This window comes from Strongylocentrotus purpuratus, unplaced genomic scaffold (genome assembly GCF_000002235.5).
Source record: "Strongylocentrotus purpuratus isolate Spur 01 unplaced genomic scaffold, Spur_5.0 spur5_scaffold_15, whole genome shotgun sequence".
Classification (NCBI taxonomy): Eukaryota; Metazoa; Echinodermata; class Echinoidea; order Camarodonta; family Strongylocentrotidae; genus Strongylocentrotus; species Strongylocentrotus purpuratus.
Window position 1 is genome coordinate 606,933 of NW_022145600.1, and position 20,986 is coordinate 627,918.

Here is a 20,986-nt window from a genome sequence, read left to right on the forward strand (position 1 = left end):
GGGGGGGGGCTAAAAGCTTAGATAATTATATTTTGTATGTTTATGATAATGACTGCACATAACAAGCAACCATTTTCACGTTTTATTGTAACTATATCATGTTCTTTCAACATAAACAATATCAAGGAATAACAAAATAAAAAAAATTACAGATAATGATGCTCATTGTACCCAAAACCTTCAATAAAAAAATAAAATAAAAAAAGATCATCTTACATCTAAGTCTCTGTAACATGCAAGGGGAGGGGGGCATGCGTGAAAACTCGTGTCAATAATAGATAGATTCAAGCAGGTACAAAGGTCGACGTAGTAACAATAATGGTAAAAAGGACCAAGTGTGCAGGATGCTATAGTAATAATGATAGTAATGACAGTGGCAGGTTTAGAATTTTACGAGGGGGGGGGGGGGTAAGTTTGAAAATTCTGTCAATAGCACCCACCCCCTAAAAAGGGAAATAAAGAAAAAAAAAATTTTTTTTTTTTTCCTTAATTTTTCCAAAACAAATAATAAAGTAAGGCGAAAAAAATAAGCAAATAAAAAAACAACTTCAAATAAAGCACGAAAGCAAGAAAGAAAGAAAGAAAGAATGAAAGAAAGAAAGAAAGAAAGAAAGAAAGAAAGAAAGATAGAAAGAAAGATAGAAAGAAAGAAAGAAAGAAAGAAAGAAGAGAGAAAGAAAGATAGAAAGAAAGAAAGAAAGAAAGATAGAAAGAAAGAAAGAAAGAAAGATAGAAAGAAAGAAAGAAAGAAAGAAAGAAAGAAAGAAAGAAAGAAAGAAAGAAAGATAGAAAGAAAGAAAGATAGAAAGAAAGAAAGAAAGAAAGATAGAAAGAAAGAAAGAAAGAAAGAAAAAGAAAGAAAGAAAGAAAGAAAGATAGAAAGAAAGAAAGAAAAAAAAGAAAGAATGAAAGAAAGAAAGAAAGAGAAGAAAGAAAGATAGAAAGAAAGAAAGAAAGAAAGAAAGATAGAAAGAAAGAAAGAAAGAAAGAAAGAAAGAAAGAAAGAAAGAAAAAGAAAGATAGAAAGATAGAAAGAAGAAAGAAAGAAAGAAAGAAAGATAGAAAGAAAGAAAGAAAGAAAGATAGAAAGAAAGAAAGAAAGAAAGAAAAAGAAAGATAGAAAGAAAGAAAGAAAGAAAGAAAGAAAGAAGATAGAAAGAAAGAAAGAAAGAAAGAAAGATAGAAAGAAAGAAAGAAAGATAGAAAGAAAGAAAGAAAGAAAGAAAGATAGAAAGAAAGAAAGAAAGAAAGATAGAAAGAAAGAAAGAAAGAATGAAAGAAAGAAAGAAAGAAAGAAAGAAAGATAGAAAGAAAGAAAAAAAGAAAGAATGAAAGAAAGAAAGAAAGAGAAGAAAGATAGATAGATAGATAGATAGAAAGAAAGAAAGAACGAAAGAAAGAAAGAATGAAAGAAAGAAAGAAAGAAAGAAAGATAGATAGAAAGAAAGAAAGAAAAAAAGAAAGAGAAGAAGAAAGAAAGAGGAAAAGAAGAAAGGACATTTTCAGGTTCCTTTACAACTCAGAATACAGGTACTCCCCCAGACCCGCCACTAAATACTATTCTTCATTACATAATGATGACGACAGTGATGCTAACAATGATGATATAGGGTGGTGATATATATTATAATCAACCACCACTAATCTGAATATCGTTGACATCATTACCTTCATTATCATTATTATCCTATATTTCCCCTCGATCCCTAAAATTAGGTCGAAATCATAGGCACAAGCAATGTTGTTATCAAAGTCTATATAATAATTGATGTTTCAGTGGCATTTGATTAAAGGTAATACAAAGTTTTGGGAAATTTTGAAAATTGGGTGGATAGTGATTCTTTACAATTTTGATATATTTGGATGCCCCTGTGGATGGTTTATAAGCACTAGAAAATTAAGCCCTTGAAACACTTCTGCTTTTGAGTAAAATTGAACATAAAAATTTACCGGTGCTCCCGGTAAATTTTGATAAAGTACAATGGTAGCTGCAAACCTGAAAATATCAGAATATGTAGTTGCGATATATAGTTTCCAAACGGAAATAGCTAATTAGTCGATTTTAGTCAAGAAACATTGTTTTATAGCTTAATTAAAACTTGACCTTGAGAAGGAGCTATACAACATAAAGAGTGTATTATTTACAATTGCATAACTTTAGACTCGATTTCAAACGCGATAACGATCACTGAATATTGTAGGATCGCATATGCTTCCAATATGTTCATTCGAACCAAATTCATGACCCCATACCAAAACATTGCATACCTTTAGGCCAAAAGGATAGGTGAACAAGACTCGTTTTTCAATGTTTATTTTATCAAACAATTTTATTAAATTCATATTCTGCAATGATATCCGAGTATAATTATGACCAATGGGAATACGTTCATACATAGAATATAGAACAGCTGTGTCACATTACATCAAACTTTGAATTGACCAAGATTTCAAACCAATTTAACAATTTCTGTAGCCCACTAAAGGCTAGATCTTACCCAATGTTATCTTTATAATTTTCAATATTATACCAGTTATATATCACTAGCTTTATCACCAATAAATCTGTATAAATTAGTCTCTCAAACAGAAATAAATAAATCAAATCAAATCAAATCAAATCAAATCAATCTCGAATAAAAACATCTTCAAAACATTGCTATAGCTACGATACTTGTAGAACTATGGATCAATATAAATTACTTCATCATAACAATATAATTCATGTCAGATTATTCGTTATTTATGCTTCAAATTTGCAAAAGAAAGACAAAAAGAAAGAAAGAAAAAGAAAGGCAAAATAAATGGAAAGAAGAGAGTGTCTTTCAAGCTAACCCTGTATAGTGCTCTATGGCAAGGATTGAGTTAAGGTGTGAACAGAGAAATCTAGGTGTGGAGTTCATGAGCTAGTCGGTAGACAGGATCTGCACATTGAAGGCCATTTGTACCAAATTGGTAAACCCACCGAAATGAATGAATAGTGGATAGGTGCTCATGAAAGTATGTGTATTCTATCTATGTGTAAATCTAAACCTTAGGAAGAGATTTGTAAAATGTCTAGTTTGGAGTGCAGCATCGTATGGCTCTGCAATCGGAGAGCAGAGTAAAGATTGATTGATTGTTTGGAAATGTGGCTGTGGAGAAGAATGGAAGGAATTAGTTGGACGGACAGGGTCACCAATGAAGAGAGAGAAAGAGAGAGAGGGAGAGAGAAAGAGAGAAAGAGAGAGAGTGAGAGAGTGAGAAAGAGAAAGAGAGAGAGGGAGAGAGAAAGAGAGAAAGAGAGAGAGTGAGAGAGTGAGAGAGAGAAAGAGAGAGAGAGAGAGAGAAGAGAGAGAAAGAGAGAGAGTGAGAGAGAGAAAGAGAGAGAGAGAAAGAGAGAGAGAGAGAGAGAGAGGGAGAGAGAGAGAGAGAGAGAGAGAGAGAGAGAGAGAGAGAGAGGGAGAGAGAGAGAGAGGGAGAGAGAGAAAGAGAGAGAGTGAGAGAGAGAAAGAGAGAGAGAAAGAGAGAGAGAGAGAGAGAGAGAGAGAGAGGGAGAGAGAGAGAGAGAGAGAGTCAGTGAGTGAGATGGGAGTAGGTCTATTATTTTGTCTGAAGGCAACACATGAAAATGGCAGTTTGTAGAAAATTGATATCTAACTCTTAATGTTTACACACTATTAAATAAGGGTTTTGCGTGATCACGGTAACCAGCATATATTGGAGCAAATACGAATCGCTTTCTTTTGTAACAAATAAATAATATCAGAATTGCACTTAGTGTTTGCCCAAATTAAATTACAATATGAAATAAAAGGTAATATCATATTATTGTACATCATAAATAAGGTATTCCAAAGATAATGCCTATATTACGTGATATTTTTGCTGCAATATAATACACATGATCAGAGTTTCATTGATAAAAACTCCAAAAAATGTAGTACTTTCAGTCTTTTCAATAACCACATCATCCACTTTAATTTCTATAGGAGGTTCATCAGATTTTACATTCTGAAAATGAATAAAGTTTGTCTTTTTCAAATATAATGATAGTTTGTTGCATTTAAACCATACAGATAATTTGGTAATTCATTATATATGGTATTAATAAGGGAGTGAAAATTGGAATCAAAATAAAAAAATATGAAGGGAGTATCACAAAATAAGCTAATGTTTATTTTGCGCGTAAATGGACTCTCAAAAAGGTCTTGGTTTAATAATACAAAAAATAATTTTATAAATGTTTCCCTCTTTTAATCAATGGAGTGTCACACAACAGTGTGCCATAATAACTGACCCCTAAACATTATACTGCCACGAATAATATTTATACCAATTCATTTACCCCCCACCCAGGATATACTCATGATTCATTCCTGATAAGTAGAAGAAAGCTGAGCAGAAAAGAAAATCAAACAATTATTCACACTTTTTTGTTTATATATATTTTCTAAGAGGAAATTGCAAAGCAGCTTAGTTAAACAAAAGTTTGTTGTTGCTACCTGTTTCGATGACAGCAACAATAAGGCTCTTGCCTTTAAAAGCTGTTCCCTCGTTTTTGCATAGTTATTTTGCGATCAGTTTCAAACATTTTGTACATATAAGTATTCAATTTATGTTTACTTCAACTCGAAATTAAGAATTGAATATAAATCTCAATTACTCCGCTCATTGCATAAACGTATAGGCAAAACGTCGTTTGGGGGCTGACGTTTCGTGCCCGAATATAAACTTCCCCATCTTATGTATTAAACGAGCAAGGTACGAGCAAGGTACGAGAAATAGTAAAACTCTTTATGATTTAATTAATGACTTTACGTAATTGCAGTATCAAGATAACTATATTCCATATGATATCACGTTTTAAATATATAATATTAATGCCTGTGTGGTTACGATTGGTCGAGTTCAAAGTTCAAGTTCAAGTTAACATTCAATATTTTTCTTCCAATTTTCTTCCAATTTTCTTTCTTTATATTAACAAAATAGTCAAATAATATACATAAGTATGCATTTCGACATAAAATAATTTAGAAAAATGATATCAACACAAGGAAGGCATGCGTAACTACTATTATTTAATGCATAATAATGCTTGTGTCGGCTTCGCTTGTATAAAACAATATGAATATTGACAGTATTAAAATTTGGGGGTTCATTTGAATGCAGTCCAAAGCCCCACCTCGAAAGCCTACAGGTGGCTTATTGTGTATGTATATTATTCGCCCTGTCAATTTTTGTCGTTACAATAATAGTCTCAGTGAAGTTCAACTGAATTAAGTTTCAGTGTCTGCTTTCTTAGTGTTCACCATATTTGATGATTTCATATCAATTGCTCAGTTACCACCAATGCCTTTCCAGTCATTTCAATAACATTTGTCTACAATGTCCTTCATAACCACTTTCCAATCGATGTGTCTTTCTATGTAGCATTTAACTTTCTCGTATGAGGATCCACCAGCTCTGCATAAGATCTAGTCTTCAGTTATTAAAGAGCATACAGTTTATTGGATCTTGCTGTATGTTGTTTCATGACACCATTAGACAACTCAGCAACACACCTCTTATCTAGCAGTGAATCTAGCAAGGTTGCTTGAGGTGCAGAAACCTTCTTCCCATGTCACATTCAAATCAATCACGTCAAAGAGTGTTCAAACAATGTATTCGGTCATTCGCTTCTTCTTGATAGAAGATTTCTGCAGCTTTTTCAAGAGTTTATCGATGAAATCTTTGGGATGTAAAACCAGAGCTAGCTCTGTTTGAGCAGCCGTCATCCTGTGTTTTACCTACAGACAAAATGAGAGGTAAAAATGCTATCATAACCGTGGTAACTGACAAAGACAGAGAAAGAAATCTTGAGTAAAGGAGAATATAGTACGATACAACAGCTGACATGTTTGTTTCGCTCTTTATATTTTGTTATTTACCAGTCTTCATGAATGGCAAAGTGTAATTTCTATTTCAAATAAATTAGGTCGGAAAAATACATATTTTTAAAGTCATAGTTTGATAGGAATATCGCAGGTCATAAATATGAGCAATGAAGAAAATATGATGTGCAATCTACCATAATAGTAGGCCGCTATTGACATTTGCAGGAATAAAAAACACACACACAATCATGATCTAGATATAAACCTATTTAACATTTCACAGATAGATTATAATGTTTAAAATTGATTTTAATATGATTGATTATTTATTTTACCCGACTACTAAGACTTTGTAAGCAATCAGTTGACCTGCGATCCTTAGCCCTATAACTGAAGGGCTTGGTAATGGAATTAAAGCCATTAGGTGTACTAGGGCAATGACGTTGTTTCGAACCTGGGACCTTTCCTAACCCTGCTCAACCACGGGGCCTACATACCTCATCTTTGCCACATGATTGAATGCTGACGGGTTGGTGATCTAGCTCTGTGATGATCCATTTCTGCTTGGGGCATTTTCTGATGTGCTGGTACAGGTCCGCTCCTTCATACACTTCCGTGATCTTCATAATAATAATAATAATAATAATAATAATAATAATAATAATAATAATAATAATAGATTCTTATATAGTATAGCGCACTATATTTATAAAGTCTCTTTGTGCTTAATATAATAGCCTATGGTAGAATTTTGACAACTTTATTTCAAGAGATGATTAAAAATGCAAATAATATAGACTTGGTTATTGAGATAGATTATTCTACACATAGGTGGAAAGATGCACATTATACACATGAATAGGCATATGATTATTAACAAATCATCAAATTGCATTTTTATTATACGTCCGTAAAAATGACAAAATGAATGATTACAGAGAAATATGAAGACCACGAAGTAAAAGGCTACATAATAAAGCAGAATATGATAAAGCAAAGCAAAACATTTTTATTGAGATATTTCAATGAATTGAATTGAATTTGTAGGGCAGTATCTAACGAAGCATGAAAATACAATTTGTTTTAAAGCATAGGGATCGATCTACAATTGAAGGAAAAATAAATAAATGAACAATGAATGAATGAATGAATAAATAAATGAATAAATGAAGGAATGAATTAATAAACATATTAGTAAATAAATATAAATATATAAATAAACGAAAGAATGAATAAATTGATACAATAAAAAGTGAGTAAAGAACTTGATAAATAAGTAAAAAAATAAGTTTGAATTAAAAAAAAAAAATATGGATGAATTAATTTAGATAAAACCAAGAATTTCGATGAAGATGAATAAACTTTAAATCAGCTAATAAAAGCTGTGATCAATCCTAGATGCTAGGTGAGACACTATAATAATTGTTCTGTAAACGATGCTGAAACTCTACGTAGTGCAGTCAAATATTTTAATGAAAAAAAAATTCTCTCGCTAACTTTTCTGATCTCTTAATACTTTAATTAGTCATTCTGTCAGAGTCAATTGCGCTTTAACTAAGGCAGTTGAAAAAAATGCATTTCTGGTGATAGTTTTGACTTGGTATCGCTTACCTCATTCTTGATGACGTCGAAGCCCCATGGCTGAGTTCTCTTCTTAGTAAGGTGAATGACCTCAGCATTCGGCAAACGTTTCATACAGAGTTTAACCTAAGGCGGGATAGAGAACAAAAATAAATGTATCAATGTGTGAAACCTCAGTCGCTCCGCCAATCAGACTCCACTTAGACCGATTATAGGCCATTTAGTGCAGTCTTATATTTGGTCTCTTTTCGGTCTGGTGTAGGTCTAATTGTGACAATTCCCGAATGGAGACACCCGGCGGTGCCATTCAAAATTCCTCAAAAGGACATTTTCCCCGATTTCTAAAGATGACAAATAATCCGGAATGTTATATAAAGGTTAAAATGTCGGAGGACACTTTCATAATTATGTCAGCTCTGTAGGTCAGTTCATTATGTTCATGGGGAATCTAAGAAAACAAAATCACTGCTTCCTGACTTGTCAAGGGGAGAGGTTAACAAGGGAGTGACAAAGACTACTAGACACTTCTAGTTCTAGCAATGAAATTAAAAAGAAAATCACGTAACCCCCCTTCCCTGCTCGACAAATGTAAACTTGACCCAAAATTACCCCATAAATTGAATTCCACAGGAATTAGACAAATCTTAATGCTATTAGCGAACTTCTAAAACATAATCCCCTTCTCATCCATTGTCCGCATCGGCATAAACCAATCTCCACCAATGCCATCTCCTCCTTTAGGTGCAAGACATAGATGACGTACTCTCTTAAAAAAAAGAGTGAATTTTTACTCTATTTTCACTTCCTTGGGAGTGACGTCCGTGATCACTTGTTTAGGAGTGAAAATCGATTGATTTTAGAGTGCTCTCTAAGAAGAAAAGAGTGAATGTTCACTCTATTTTCACTACATTTTCACTCTCCAGAGGAGTGACGTCCGTGATCACTCGTTTTTTTTAGAGAGTACGAATTCTTACATCACGCCATATCTTTGGTTTGCAGCAGGTCGAAGAGATCGCGAAATAAAGAGAGCTTTTTTAAAATCCTAAAACCAACCAAATTTTTGACTACGGACTTTACTGTATAAAAAAGCAAACAACAAGCTTACTGTTTCTGTAGATGATGACTGGATGACAGTTCGAATGATTGGCAAGTCCAAAGCTTGTTGTTCGTTCACCTGAAGAAGTTGATCACCTATGTGGATAGATTCTTGGAATCTACCATGTAGAGACATTGACTTCTTCCATGTTGCAATGCTATGTTTTAAAAGAAATAATGAGTCGACTGTTCAAAATGATCATTACTTTAACATATACGTTACCGAATCGGCAGACCTTTTGCTAAAAGTTAGCCATTAGTTACTATGGTTTGGGCACCTTTTTACAAACTCTTTCTCGGTACATACATTATGTCTACTTTCAGAAAACACAACATTTATATAGGTTAATAATATCTGCGTGGCAATATGGATAGATTTAAAATGTATTTCTGAAGCAAAATGCTTATCAAGAGGTAATTAGTCAACTTTAATCGTAGAAATTTAGTTCTCAAACGTTTTATCGCGATTTTGTTGATATAGAGATAATCTAAAAGAGATGAAATTGTGGCCAATCATAACAGAGTATTTCGATATTACGACACAAGTTGAATTGAAAAGTTTAGTCAAACAACGAAACCCACTTACTAAACGCTTGAGTTGATTTGCACGAAGACGAGTCCTTCAGCTACATGGTCCTTCTTCAACTCAACAACGACTCGATCCTTAACCTGTTCATCCTTCAGAACTCTGTGAACAGCAATCACCGAGTTGAAGGATCGCAATGGCTCCTCGCTGCAAGCAATAAAGAAGTATATCGCTACCAATTTTGAAAAATGAAAAATACAGTCACAAATAAAATAACATGTTTTTAGTTGACATGGGCCAATGTCAAACACGGGCGTTTCCATAATTTATCCATAAGATTATCAGGGCTCACGAGGCATCAAGCTTTGCTTATCTTGGAGCCTTGGCCAGTTCCCTTTAAAACAAGTTCATATTTCTTTATTTAGGTTTTAATGTATACTGATTTTATTTTGTGTTCAGAACTGAAAAAGAATAAATGAAATGAAATGAAATGAAATAAGATCAATGGAGAACCAAGCGAAATGCATGTTCCTTAAACAAAATTAGTGAATCGAAATGAAATATTTATCAATTACATTTATATTAATAATTTCGGAATCAGATGAATTTATAAAGTACTAAAAAGGGAATTGAGAGTCATTTGTGATAATGTGATGATAAAGTAGCATAATTTAGCCTTTTTAAAATTAACATTAATATGTCCTCATAGAAGTTATGTAAGAAAAGTAAAAACTCATTATCAAAATTTACACTCCGTACCTGACAAGATGATGACAATCACTCGACCGATTATCATCATCATCGCTATCCGATTCTATACTGTCATAGATGTGGGTTACAAGTGGTTTGCGTGATGGTGACATTGGTTTATGTGATGGTGACGTAGGGGCCGGTTTACTTGACGGGGGATGCACATGAAAGGCACCAGCAGCAGATCGTGTACGGTCAATTCTAGGCCCCACTGTAGAAGGTTTCAAATACCCTCGACCTAACGTAGCTGATGCTGATAAGATGGGGGGCCCTGATATTCTCAGCTGATCCATCTACGGATTAAACACATGTGTCATCTTTTTGCAACATAGAGTTTTGCATTAGATTTGTAGGTTAAGTTCTTTTTCATTTGCTACATCATCATTTTACGAAGTACTATTCATCATATTCAGAAATTATACAAATTGAAAAATTTAAGAGATCAAAATGAGATACATCTATACCGATTGAATTTTGATATAGTTTATTTTAATTTGTTCAATGAACAAAATAATGATACATACATGAATTGAAGAAACACAATAAGATACATGTCTAAATATTGATGGCAACAGATGATGAAAGGGAAGGAGAAAACATACAGTGTTGGACAAAATTGGAGGTGAAATATGGTTAAATCCAGTGAAAAGCAGGGCTTGCATACAGGAACTCCCTCGCCCTTGGATGAATTAATTCATATAATGATGAACAGCCATGTTACAGAGAGATATATATATAGAGAGAGAGAGAAAGTTAGAGAGACAAAGATGGATAAATAGAGAGATAGAGATAGAGAGAGAGAGAGAGAGAGAGAGAAAGAGAGGGGGTGATGTAAAATGGGGAGAAAAAGAACGAAAGCGCGAGAGAGAGGGAGACAGAGGGGAGGGAGATGGAGAGGGGCGGGGGGGGGGGGAGAGAGGGAAAGAGAGAGAGAGAGAGAGAGATGTTGTTGTTATTGTTGTTGTGTGATTTGTTAGGGGGCAGTATGGTGTGCGTTCACACGCTCGTGTGTGTGGGTGTGTTGGTATACATACGTTTGGTGTAAATATCTCTTCATTAGATCGGCTTTTCTGTCTAGAAAGCTGACGATGAGCGAATGTTCCAGGTTGGCATATTTCGGGTTTTTCATCCATATTAATTTCCACCATGACGCCGTAGTTTCCACCACTGCCTAAAAAAACAATGAGTTTAAATAAGTTGTGTATTACAATTTTTTCTTCACCATGTATCACTTTAATATGTAACTTCCGATAAAATGCCAATTAATACAACAAAACAACTAAAACAAATTGTATTCCATAGACAATAGACTAAATGCAAAACAAGGCAAGATAAAACACATCAAAGCGAAACAAAAGAAAAAAATATAAAAATAAAAAATGAAAAGATTGATTTACTAAGTAGAATCTTCAGGTGATAATGAATTGTATATTAGTTTTATGTCAGACAGACAGACATAGGCATGTCACTACAAAGTCCTACCTTACATATATTGATCACGATATAATGTACCTTACAACTAACACTGCAATTTCTCTAAAGTCATGTGCAGAATATTAGCTTCAGAAAAAGTGCGCGCGTGTGAGTGTGTGCGTGTGGGGTGTGTGTGTGCATGTGTGTGTGTGTGTGTGTGTGTGTGTGTGCGTGTGTGTGTGTGCGCGTGCGGGTGTGTGGCTGCTCGCGCATTGGTCGGTTTGTGAGCCCGTTAATATGTGTTTGTATCAGAGATGTATTTTGGGTTTTTAGGTGTTGTATTATACCTTTTTTATATACGCTCTTTCGGGTTTTCCTCTTTTCGAGTTGACGAGTTTCTTCAGCGGCATCAGCTTCTTCATCGACATCAATGACATCGGGAAGTAGGTGTGAAGGTGCTGGTTCTTCCTGATCGTCTGCATCAGGCGATGACCTATGAGGAGCATTGCGGCTTTTCTCACGGGTATGCGAAGGGGAGACATGACAAGTTCTGTGCGGAGTAGAAGCTCCATCCTGTACCCAGAGCAAAAATAACAGTATTGATAGAACACGATATACTGTTCGGGTTTGTCTCAATCGAACCACTCGAGGATTCAAATCTTGAAAAAGCACTATTTGCATGTACCTTATAGGGACATGACTGATATATATATATATATATATATATATATATATATATATATATATACATTCACCACTCTCATGTTCACTACCAATACCATCAGTATTTACCTCAACTAGCCTGTACATTATGTACAACAAAACTAATTATCCACCTCATACTGCTGCTGCCGCTTATACAACTACCACTGTTGCTACTACTACTACTACTACCACTACTACTACTACTACTACTACTACTACTACTACTGCTTCTACTACTACTGCTACTACTAATACTACTACTACCACTACTACTACTACTACTACTACTACTACTACTACTACTACTACTACGACTACGACTACTGCTTCTACTACCACTGTTACTACTACTACTACTACTACGACTACTACTACTACTACTTCTTCTTCTACTACTACTACTACTACTACTACTACTACTACTACTACTTCTTCTACTACTACTACTACTACTACTACTACTACTACTACTTCTACTACTACTACTACTACTACTACTACTACTACTTCTTCTTCTACTACTACTACTACTACTACTACTACTACTACTACTACTACTACTACTACTACTACCACTACTACTACTTTTACTTCTAATATTACTAATACTACTCCTACTTGAAATTTCTTATAGCTCACCGGTTCTGTACTTGCTTGGATGGTATGTGTCTCTTTGGGTGGTGTGGTGATGCTCGCTACATACATAAATGCTTCTCGCCATTTCTTCAACTTTTGGCTGGTGTGAGGTAGGAAGATAACGTGAAATTTGGGATTAGTACTGGGATAATTTCCTAAATTCGAAATTCCCTGTAGCCTGTAGCCATAACCCATGTTTGAAATCCACGAATTCTGTCGGGGAGACTTCGAAAAATAGCAAGAGCCCTCGGAGCGTAGGACAAACTTTCACTAAGACTTGCAAGCTTTTGCGATGAGAGTATACAATGATTGTGGATACCAGGCGGTTTTAAACGTTCATTCGTGTATCCTTAGATGTGGTGTGATGTGATGGTTATTTTACCTGCTAAGAAAGCATAAATGCTTGTAAGTAAGCAACCAGACGACCGACGGCTTTAGGTCCTCTCCGAGGGACCTGCTAGTGAGGATTAATGCCTTACCAAAGGGCACTGAGCTATCGCGCCTCCTCCATAGATCATGATTAATGTACAGCTCCTAAATTACTTTAAATTAAATCGCCCGATGGCAGCGATGGCGGTTTTTATGATAAGGTATAACCCTACATTGTATTGAAAATGATAAAAGCTTTCAAAGTTGCGACGGAAAGCTTAACGATATAAATAGCATATATTACATGTACAGTATTGATTCGATATTCTCATTTACGACATAATTGGGGAAAACAATCTAATTTTCAAGTGATGACGAAATATCTCCAAACAAAATCGAATAAAAATTAACTTATTAAGTTCGGAAAAGCATAGAATAAATGCAATCTAATCCCTCCTGGCCAAACTAGTGCAGATAGGCTTTAAATAGTTAAAGATAACTGAAAGGATAATTTACCTGAGTGGTTTGAAATAAAGCGGTTTTCCCTCGTGGATGACAATGAGGATGGTATCACAGTACTTAGTATCTCCCTGTGCCATGATGATCCGATGAACTTTCATTGATCCATTGAACGTGTAGGTGTTTGAAGGGTCACCACTGGAGAACTTCTTGACATCCTTATAACGGCACAGGACGTAAACCGTCTCATGAAGGCACTTGAGGGCGTAGTATCCAAGGTTCTTAGACTGCAGGTAGAGGGTTATATTGAGTAGTTGTAATGCGATTGTCACATTAAATATTGCTTTGGTAACTCAGTTCTGCCCTTTCAATACTACTGCTACTACTACTACTACTACTACTACTACTACTACTACTACTAGTAATAATAAAGTGGTCTTAATGACACAGGGTAGCCGCATTAGTATAAATACTGCTCTCCATGTAGGCTCGCAGTTATTATTTCCATTGTAGCAACTGTATTATGAAACTATCTTTAAGAAGGCATCGGGAATAAATGATTTTCTTTATGTACATGTAGTTGAAAATTTGTCTAAAATGTACCTTTGGTGAAGAAGTAAACAGTGAGTATGTATGCACACAAACATTGGTATACCATGTAAATGGGCATACACACAAGTGGCATCAAAATTTAGTCCACAGGTTTTGAAATTTCATTTTTCTAATCACATTTACTGCCATTATGTTCCTTTACACAGGTATAAGAATGATACAGCTCAATTATTAGTCAGTCAACAATCTTAAACTTGACAAAAATTGGTCGGGCTTATGTAATCTTTAGACCACAAACATACTGTACAAAAATATACAATTAAATAAAAGACGACGTGGGATGAAGCAAGAAAAAAAAATGGGAGAGAAGGAAGGAAAGAGAGTGGAAGATAGAGAGATGGGGAGAGAGAGAGAGAGAGAGAGAGAGGGGGGAGGGAGAGAGAGAGAAAGGAAGGAAGGGAGTGAAAGAGAAAGCGATAGAGAGAGGGGAAGAAAACAAGAGACAGAGAGAGAAAGAAAGAAAGTGAGAAAGCGAAGGAGAGAGAGAGAGAGAGAAAGAGAAGGGAGAAGATGAAGGGCAGAAAGAGATGACAGACGATGTCTAAGGCTACTTACTTTGAACATCAAGGTAGACCCACCGGTCTTCAGAGAGACTTGTGTTCCTTCAACCAAAGACCCGTGACATATCAAACGGTCCCGACCAATGAAACTTGCCATCTTGGTACTCCGCTTCTTACCTGATCTCAGACTCACGAAATCTCATCTCTCACACGACTGAACTAAATCAGGGATAGGAAATAATCAGTAGAAAATGGAACGATATGAGATGAAAGATGCATGTTAATCGGCGTATCGTGCATGGACCCAGCCATTCAATGGACACTAGCGTCATGGGGAGGGTGGAGGGGGTGGGGGGGGGGGCACTGGAATATTGAGTGGATGAAATGCAAAAGAACAAAACCCTAAAGTGTAAGGGATAGGTCATTTCATCTATACTGTTAATGTTACCTTTGCCTTTTCCCGTATTCAGCCATTCTATCGGAGGTGCACCAGCTTTTTGCTACAAGTTTACAACAGCCTTCTGTTTCTCAACACTGTTTCTGACATGTGGTTTCTTTTTTCATGCATTATATCTGATGTTAAATACAATCATTATGCAATATTATACTCATGAACTTACTTCAATTATTTGATAATGTGTAATAATAAAAATAATAATAATAATAACAATAATATACCGTACTTATATAGCGCATATCACAATATGTCTCTATTTGCTGTAATAGGTTGGTTCTGACAACCGCATTGTTATCTGTATCAGATTCAATTTCAATGTGTAAATTATGTATGTTATGTTTCTGTTTGTATTTTTAAATGTATTTGAAATCCAACTTTTGGTTCCAATAAAGGAAAAATTATAATAATAATACATATTAAATTGTATAAGTTTGCACAAATGCCATTTCATATTAAAGGTACATTGTGTTTTCATTGCTAAGTTAAAAGGGTTGTATCACATCAGTGCTACCTAACTGGAAGTACATTCTAATAATATTTTGACATTACAAGTTCTCTCTTTGCTCAGCTATTATTATCAGTTGGACTGGTGGCGATACTTTAACATTCAACAAAATATTCCATAAACCAAACCAACACGAACTGTTCTTCAATTCATTCTAACGTAATCGCGTAGCGAGAGTAATTAATCAAAGCGCAGAAAGATATATTTTTTAAAAATTAATTTGCCATATGACGTTTTTTATGGAAAGAGGCTATCATAAATTTATGAAATATTAACAAAAAGAAAAGTATGGATTTTAAATTTAGATCCATCTGTTAACTTTAGGAATAAAGGTTTGTTTTTAAATAAAAATAAATAAATATGTAAAATGAATATATAAATATCATAGTGCAAATATCATAGTGCAAATGTTTAGCAAAATAATTGATTTTCCCATGAATTCCCCCTTTTCATTCAAGCCCAGCTTCTTTTCTTTGTGTAAAATTGGTTACGCACATAGAGATCCGCGTTGCAAAGTATTTGTTGTTGTTGACAAAATGTGATGTAAATTTTCCTCCAGCTTTTTTTATTTACGGAAGAGAGAATTAATTTCAGTTTTTCCCATATCTATAAAATGATGAAACAAGAGTTGATGTTTTGTAAAACGTGTGAGAATTAAAAAAACCATCGACATTTAAAGACATTCAGAGAGTTTTTCAGTCTGCACTTCAAACCATGCAAATTACGAAATTATTAACCATGAAAAATTCTTAAAAATATATTTTTTTGTGGAAAAACAAACAAGTATATTGGATGACATAATTCGGCCAACACAGAAAATATTGAGCTCTATATGTAAACAGTATTAGACCCGTCTCCGACTCGTCCAGTATGTCGGCGTATTTCATCCAATATTTCCTTGTTTTGACCTCAAGTCCATTCAATATTATAGAAATATTCCACAAGGGAATTTAGTACAGAGAAATGAGAAGGTTCGGGAAGTGATTATGAAAAGCAATTCAGAAGGGATGACATCAAACGTTTATTTATAGAAAATGTAGAAGATGAAGGTATTAGAGATGATTTATGCATTTGAGTAAAAATGACAAAAAGAAACGCACGGTTCATAAATTAATGTCATGGTTAAGTTAAGAACACATTATCCATGATTTATTAGTTTCGAGTAGAGATTAAAAACAGAACCTATTATAAAACGTAAAGTGGTAAATGGCTCGAATCCTCTGACTCTTAAAGGAAATCATTCTCTAAGGTACTTCAAGAATGGAAAGTACATTGTTGCTCATAAATGTTTGTTTTTCAATTCTTTTTTACAGGATTGATTGTGAGAATATGATTTAGTCTCGGAAATAGTTTTTAATATCTTCTCAGAACTTGCCGTATCAGTCTAAAAAGGCGTAAAGATTTATCAATGAAATTCTAAGAAGAAATAAACTTAATCTAAGAAGAATAAAGCTTTTGTCACAATCACGTCACGAAAAGAGGCACAAAAAAGACATTCTAACTTCATCGGCAACAGTATATATGAACCTTTAATGCGTTCTTAGCGAAGCGTATGTTCATGCCAAACTCCGTGCTCCCGACCGTACGGGCAGCATCGGGGTCTGGTCTCATCGTAATGCCGAACTAGGACTGTCTCTTTTGATTTCGCGCGTAATGAAAATGGCTCCAAATTTCTTCACTGTTCATCTGTCACTGTGATGTCATTAGCATATTCCGAAATATTGTATTTTGCAAAATGAAATTATTATAATAAAATGTATCGGTCTTTTCCCAGATGTCTCCTCAATACCTGAAGTTGGAATGATTCTTCTCACCTCTTTAAAAAAAAAATGACTGTAACAATAATGTTTTACTATTGATAAATAAAGTTCATATCTTCCCAGATATTTGATAAATCTCTATGACTCTGCATATTGATCAGTACAGTTCTTAGCAGATACAATTTTTTTTCTTTCAAGAATAACCCATATTCTCACAACCACGTCATGAAAAGAGGTATATCTTAAATTTATGAGCAACAGTGTGTATGACCCTTCAATGCGCACTTGGCGAAATGTATGATCCCGTGTATTTTAGTTTGTTTTCAGAACTGAAAAATAAGTATTGATGGCATGTCATGCTTTCCCTCTAGACAGCTACCTCCTCAAAACTCTGGCTTACTTGTTATTCCAAGGGTTAAACAAAAAGTGGGGGGGGGGGGGAGGCGAACCTTCGCTAATGTTGGGCCTTCATTGTGGAATACCCTCTCTCAATGGATTAAAATAGCAGTTCTGGTGAAGTGTTAAAAAACAATCTTAAGAAATATCTGTTTAATCTAGCTTACAATTGATTACCATTACCTTTCATGTATGTACCTTTCCTATAGCACTTGTGTATATATTTATCATGTATTTCATCTTTTGCACAAGCTGCGCCTTGAGCATTTGATTGTTAAATGGATTTGGCGCCATACAAATCTTATGTATTAGTATTATTATTATTATTGTCTTGTTTGTATCGCCCCGCTTTCCCCATCTTTGCTGTTCCCTGTATTTTTTACTTCATGATAGTATGATATTTTATGTTAGGGAACCTAAATTAAAAGCTTTGCTTTCCTACGATAACTTCCGCAATACAGCAAGCAATTATTATCCTAATCTCAATCGATACGAATACTGTCTTTTACTGCATTGCACGTAACATATTATGTATATTTCTCGTTTGTTAATATTTTGATTGGAATGATTTTGTACAAAGAAAAGCTTTGTAAATTTAAATTGCTGTTTTTGCAGAAATGAATGAAATGAAATGAAATGGTGTAATGATAACTTCCTACAGTTAAATGCCTCACAAAGAGTTGATATTTGATTTTAGAAAGGCAAGGGGATCTTGTATTGACCCAGTTCAGATTAATGGTGTTGATATTGACATTGTGGAAAAACATACCTTCCTAGGTATAGATGACAAATTATCGTGGACAGAACAATGTTAGGTACAACGGGAAAAGCATAGCAAATAATGTATTTCTTGCTAAGCAATATTGATTATTGATTATCAGCTGATTGCTGGTTGCTACTGGTTAAAAATGAAGTCCTTCCATGTGGATTGGACGATATTTAATTTGTTTTATGTTTCAATAGTACAGAGTGTTCTTTTGATTCATTTCTATTGTATGGTTTGCAGGTTGTAGAAAAGCGGGTCTTGAGAAACTGTAAAAAAAATCCAAACATGCAGAAAGAATCATTGGCATAAAGCAGGACTTGGGGAAGATTGTCACTGGAAAATTGTCCAAAAAGCCAAAGAAATTTATGAGAAATGGCAATCATCCGTTATTTTCTTTCCATGAATTTCTCTGATCAGGGAGAAGATTGAGGTCTCTGAGATGTAGGACACAGAGTGGTGTACAAACACATTCGGTCCGTATTCAATCAGGGCATGTAACCAAATATAACGCGTTTTGTTCTTACCAGCGTTTCTGCTTTTTAAAAATAAATATTATGTTTCGTTAGGAAATTAGTAAAGTTTAAGGTGTAGTATACGGTAATCATTGGCCCTAAAAATCGGTATTTACATTTTCAATTTATCAGATTTATTCCGATATATTCAGTTTGAACGCTTAATTTACGATAAGTATAGTAGTAAATAATTTTTTTGTTTATAAATATGCATAAATACACTTAAATTACATAACTTAAGGAAACTAAAGAAGCCATACCGAACGAGAATCATTGTTACGTATGGATTTTTTTATTTTTGTCATCACCAAAATGTATCCATGTTCTGTATCGTATTTCTGTTATCTGTAAACTTAATCTGAGCCTTTACTTTTACATGTGAGCAAACCAAATTACCATGTCGAATGATATTTGGCAAATCAATACATTGAATTGAAAAATGAAATATCAGTCTACGTGCTCCGGCATTGAGTCTGATCTCATTGTCTCTCGTGATGTCTCCTACATATACCTCTCTAAATGCTCACAATGGGCTTTATATTTGACGTACATGGATTGGTAAAATAGAATTACACAAGCTGTATCGAGGCAAACAATGTGATATGACTATAGTATAGGTACCATGTAACTACTAACAAGTAGCACTGTACATGATATAAGAAAATTCCACTACTTTGACAATCCCATTGGTGGGCTAGGGGCGTTATACTTTACCATGAAACAATTATATACCCGTATATTGATACTAGGAAGGGAATGTGAACACGTATATACATACAAATACATATGTATTTATCATATCCATGTCAGCATATATATCGTACATCCACCAAATCAATATAATCTCGACATACAGTAGCGGGTCTGCAGGGGGTGGGGGCTCAAGCCCCCCTTCCGAAATTCTTCAAGCCCCCAAGTTTCGTGATCACATGTAGAAATGAATGCAAGAACCCATAAGCCACACAAACCCCCAAGCCCCGATCCTCTAAGCCCCCTCCCAATATTCTCCTAGAATCGCTCCTGGAAATAGCATTTTGGGTGTGGATATGATGTTTGCGTGCCTATACCACTGTCCTGCATAGTGATGTCTTTTACCATTTCCATGTGACCAACTATGTTAGACCGATGCTTGTTTTAGTTATAAAAAGAAACCCTCAATCAATAAATGAACCGATGAATTGAAGTAAATCAGCATTCAATAGTTAAATAAATCTCAATCTTACCTGGTGGTCGTGTTTCCAGTGATTCACAAACCTCTCTAGACTTAGACTCCTCAGTAAAATACAAGAATACAATATCCAGAAACACCCAAACTATGTTGCAAAACAACTACATTAACTTGTGTATATGGGACTACTGCTGAAGTAATTGTTTGTGAATTCGAATTTCATGCATTCACTTCCCTCTAATAGTAATAGCCTGGGAACAATTCACCGTGCCAAACAGACTCGTACATAACACCAAACGATGAATAAGCAACCAACCGAAGAAGGTTTCAATTGAATTTCAAGATTTGATATCGTTGCACAATGTGCACAATATGCGCCTGATTAAACGATCCAGATCAGTGGAAACTGGAATACAATAATGTTTAGTTCTCTTGCATGTAGCGAGTCTACATGATTATGTCCTCTGTCATGGCAATACGCAATGTCGACGAAGGTGAATGAGAGAGAGAGTAATATCAAACGGGACGGAGAGTTTAATGAATCCATATCTCCTAGTATGAAAGATGTGTCCCTATTTACTAATTGATATCAAATGAATCTGAGTCCTTGTCCTAGACCTTGATATAAATTTCCTTGTAAAATTAGAATATAGACCCAGTTCAACCCAATAGCGGGTTTGAAGTTAAAGAATACGATCCAAAGTGCTAATACATTATTCACTTCATGACTGATTTAATTCCTTTAATCATAGACTATTCTTGGTTTCTGCATTTCTAGAACGTGATATTTTCATTTCTAGGGGATAGTGGATCAAGGGTTTAAGCATTAGTCTTGAACAGTAAAGGTTGGGGTTCGAAACCAAGCCATTACGCCTATGTCTGACAGTGTCATCACCCCCTCCTCCTCTTCCTCCTCCTCCA

The 20,986-nt window shown here is 34.8% G+C and overlaps 1 protein-coding gene across 2 annotated transcripts; it reads right to left on the reverse strand.

Annotated features, from left to right (window-relative positions):
• Positions 1–5,470: 5,470 nt before the first annotated feature.
• On the reverse strand, positions 5,471–20,519 carry LOC100891435. 2 transcript variants are annotated; one of them, XM_011667387.2, is made up of 12 exons: positions 20,121–20,519; positions 14,557–14,720; positions 13,447–13,676; positions 12,565–12,661; positions 11,568–11,793; positions 10,842–10,978; positions 9,817–10,100; positions 9,118–9,219; positions 8,542–8,689; positions 7,467–7,562; positions 6,353–6,475; positions 5,471–5,768 (listed from the first exon to the last, which is right to left on the reverse strand). In XM_011667387.2, exons 2-12 carry the CDS (start codon positions 14,656–14,658, stop codon positions 5,634–5,636), a joined length of 1,680 nt encoding a protein of 559 aa, XP_011665689.2. In that variant the 5' UTR covers positions 14,659–14,720; positions 20,121–20,519; the 3' UTR covers positions 5,471–5,633. The 2 variants fall into 2 exon arrangements, with proteins under 2 accessions (XP_011665689.2, XP_030841157.1); XM_030985297.1 differs by having other exon boundaries at positions 9,118–9,264.
• Between the last annotated feature and the right edge of the window lie 467 nt (positions 20,520–20,986).

Excerpts from the sequence above, each read along its gene's own strand:
- LOC100891435 (XM_030985297.1), bottom strand. The coding sequence starts at position 14,658 with ATGGCAAGTTTCATTGGTCGGGACCGTTTGATATGTCACGGGTCTTTG. Across the intron at positions 10,979-11,567 it reads AAAGAGCGTATATAAAAAAG|GCAGTGGTGGAAACTACGGC; the intron begins GTATAATACAAC and ends TTGTTTTTTTAG. Across the intron at positions 8,690-9,117 it reads CAAATCAACTCAAGCGTTTA|CATTGCAACATGGAAGAAGT; the intron begins GTAAGTGGGTTT and ends TTTAAAACATAG.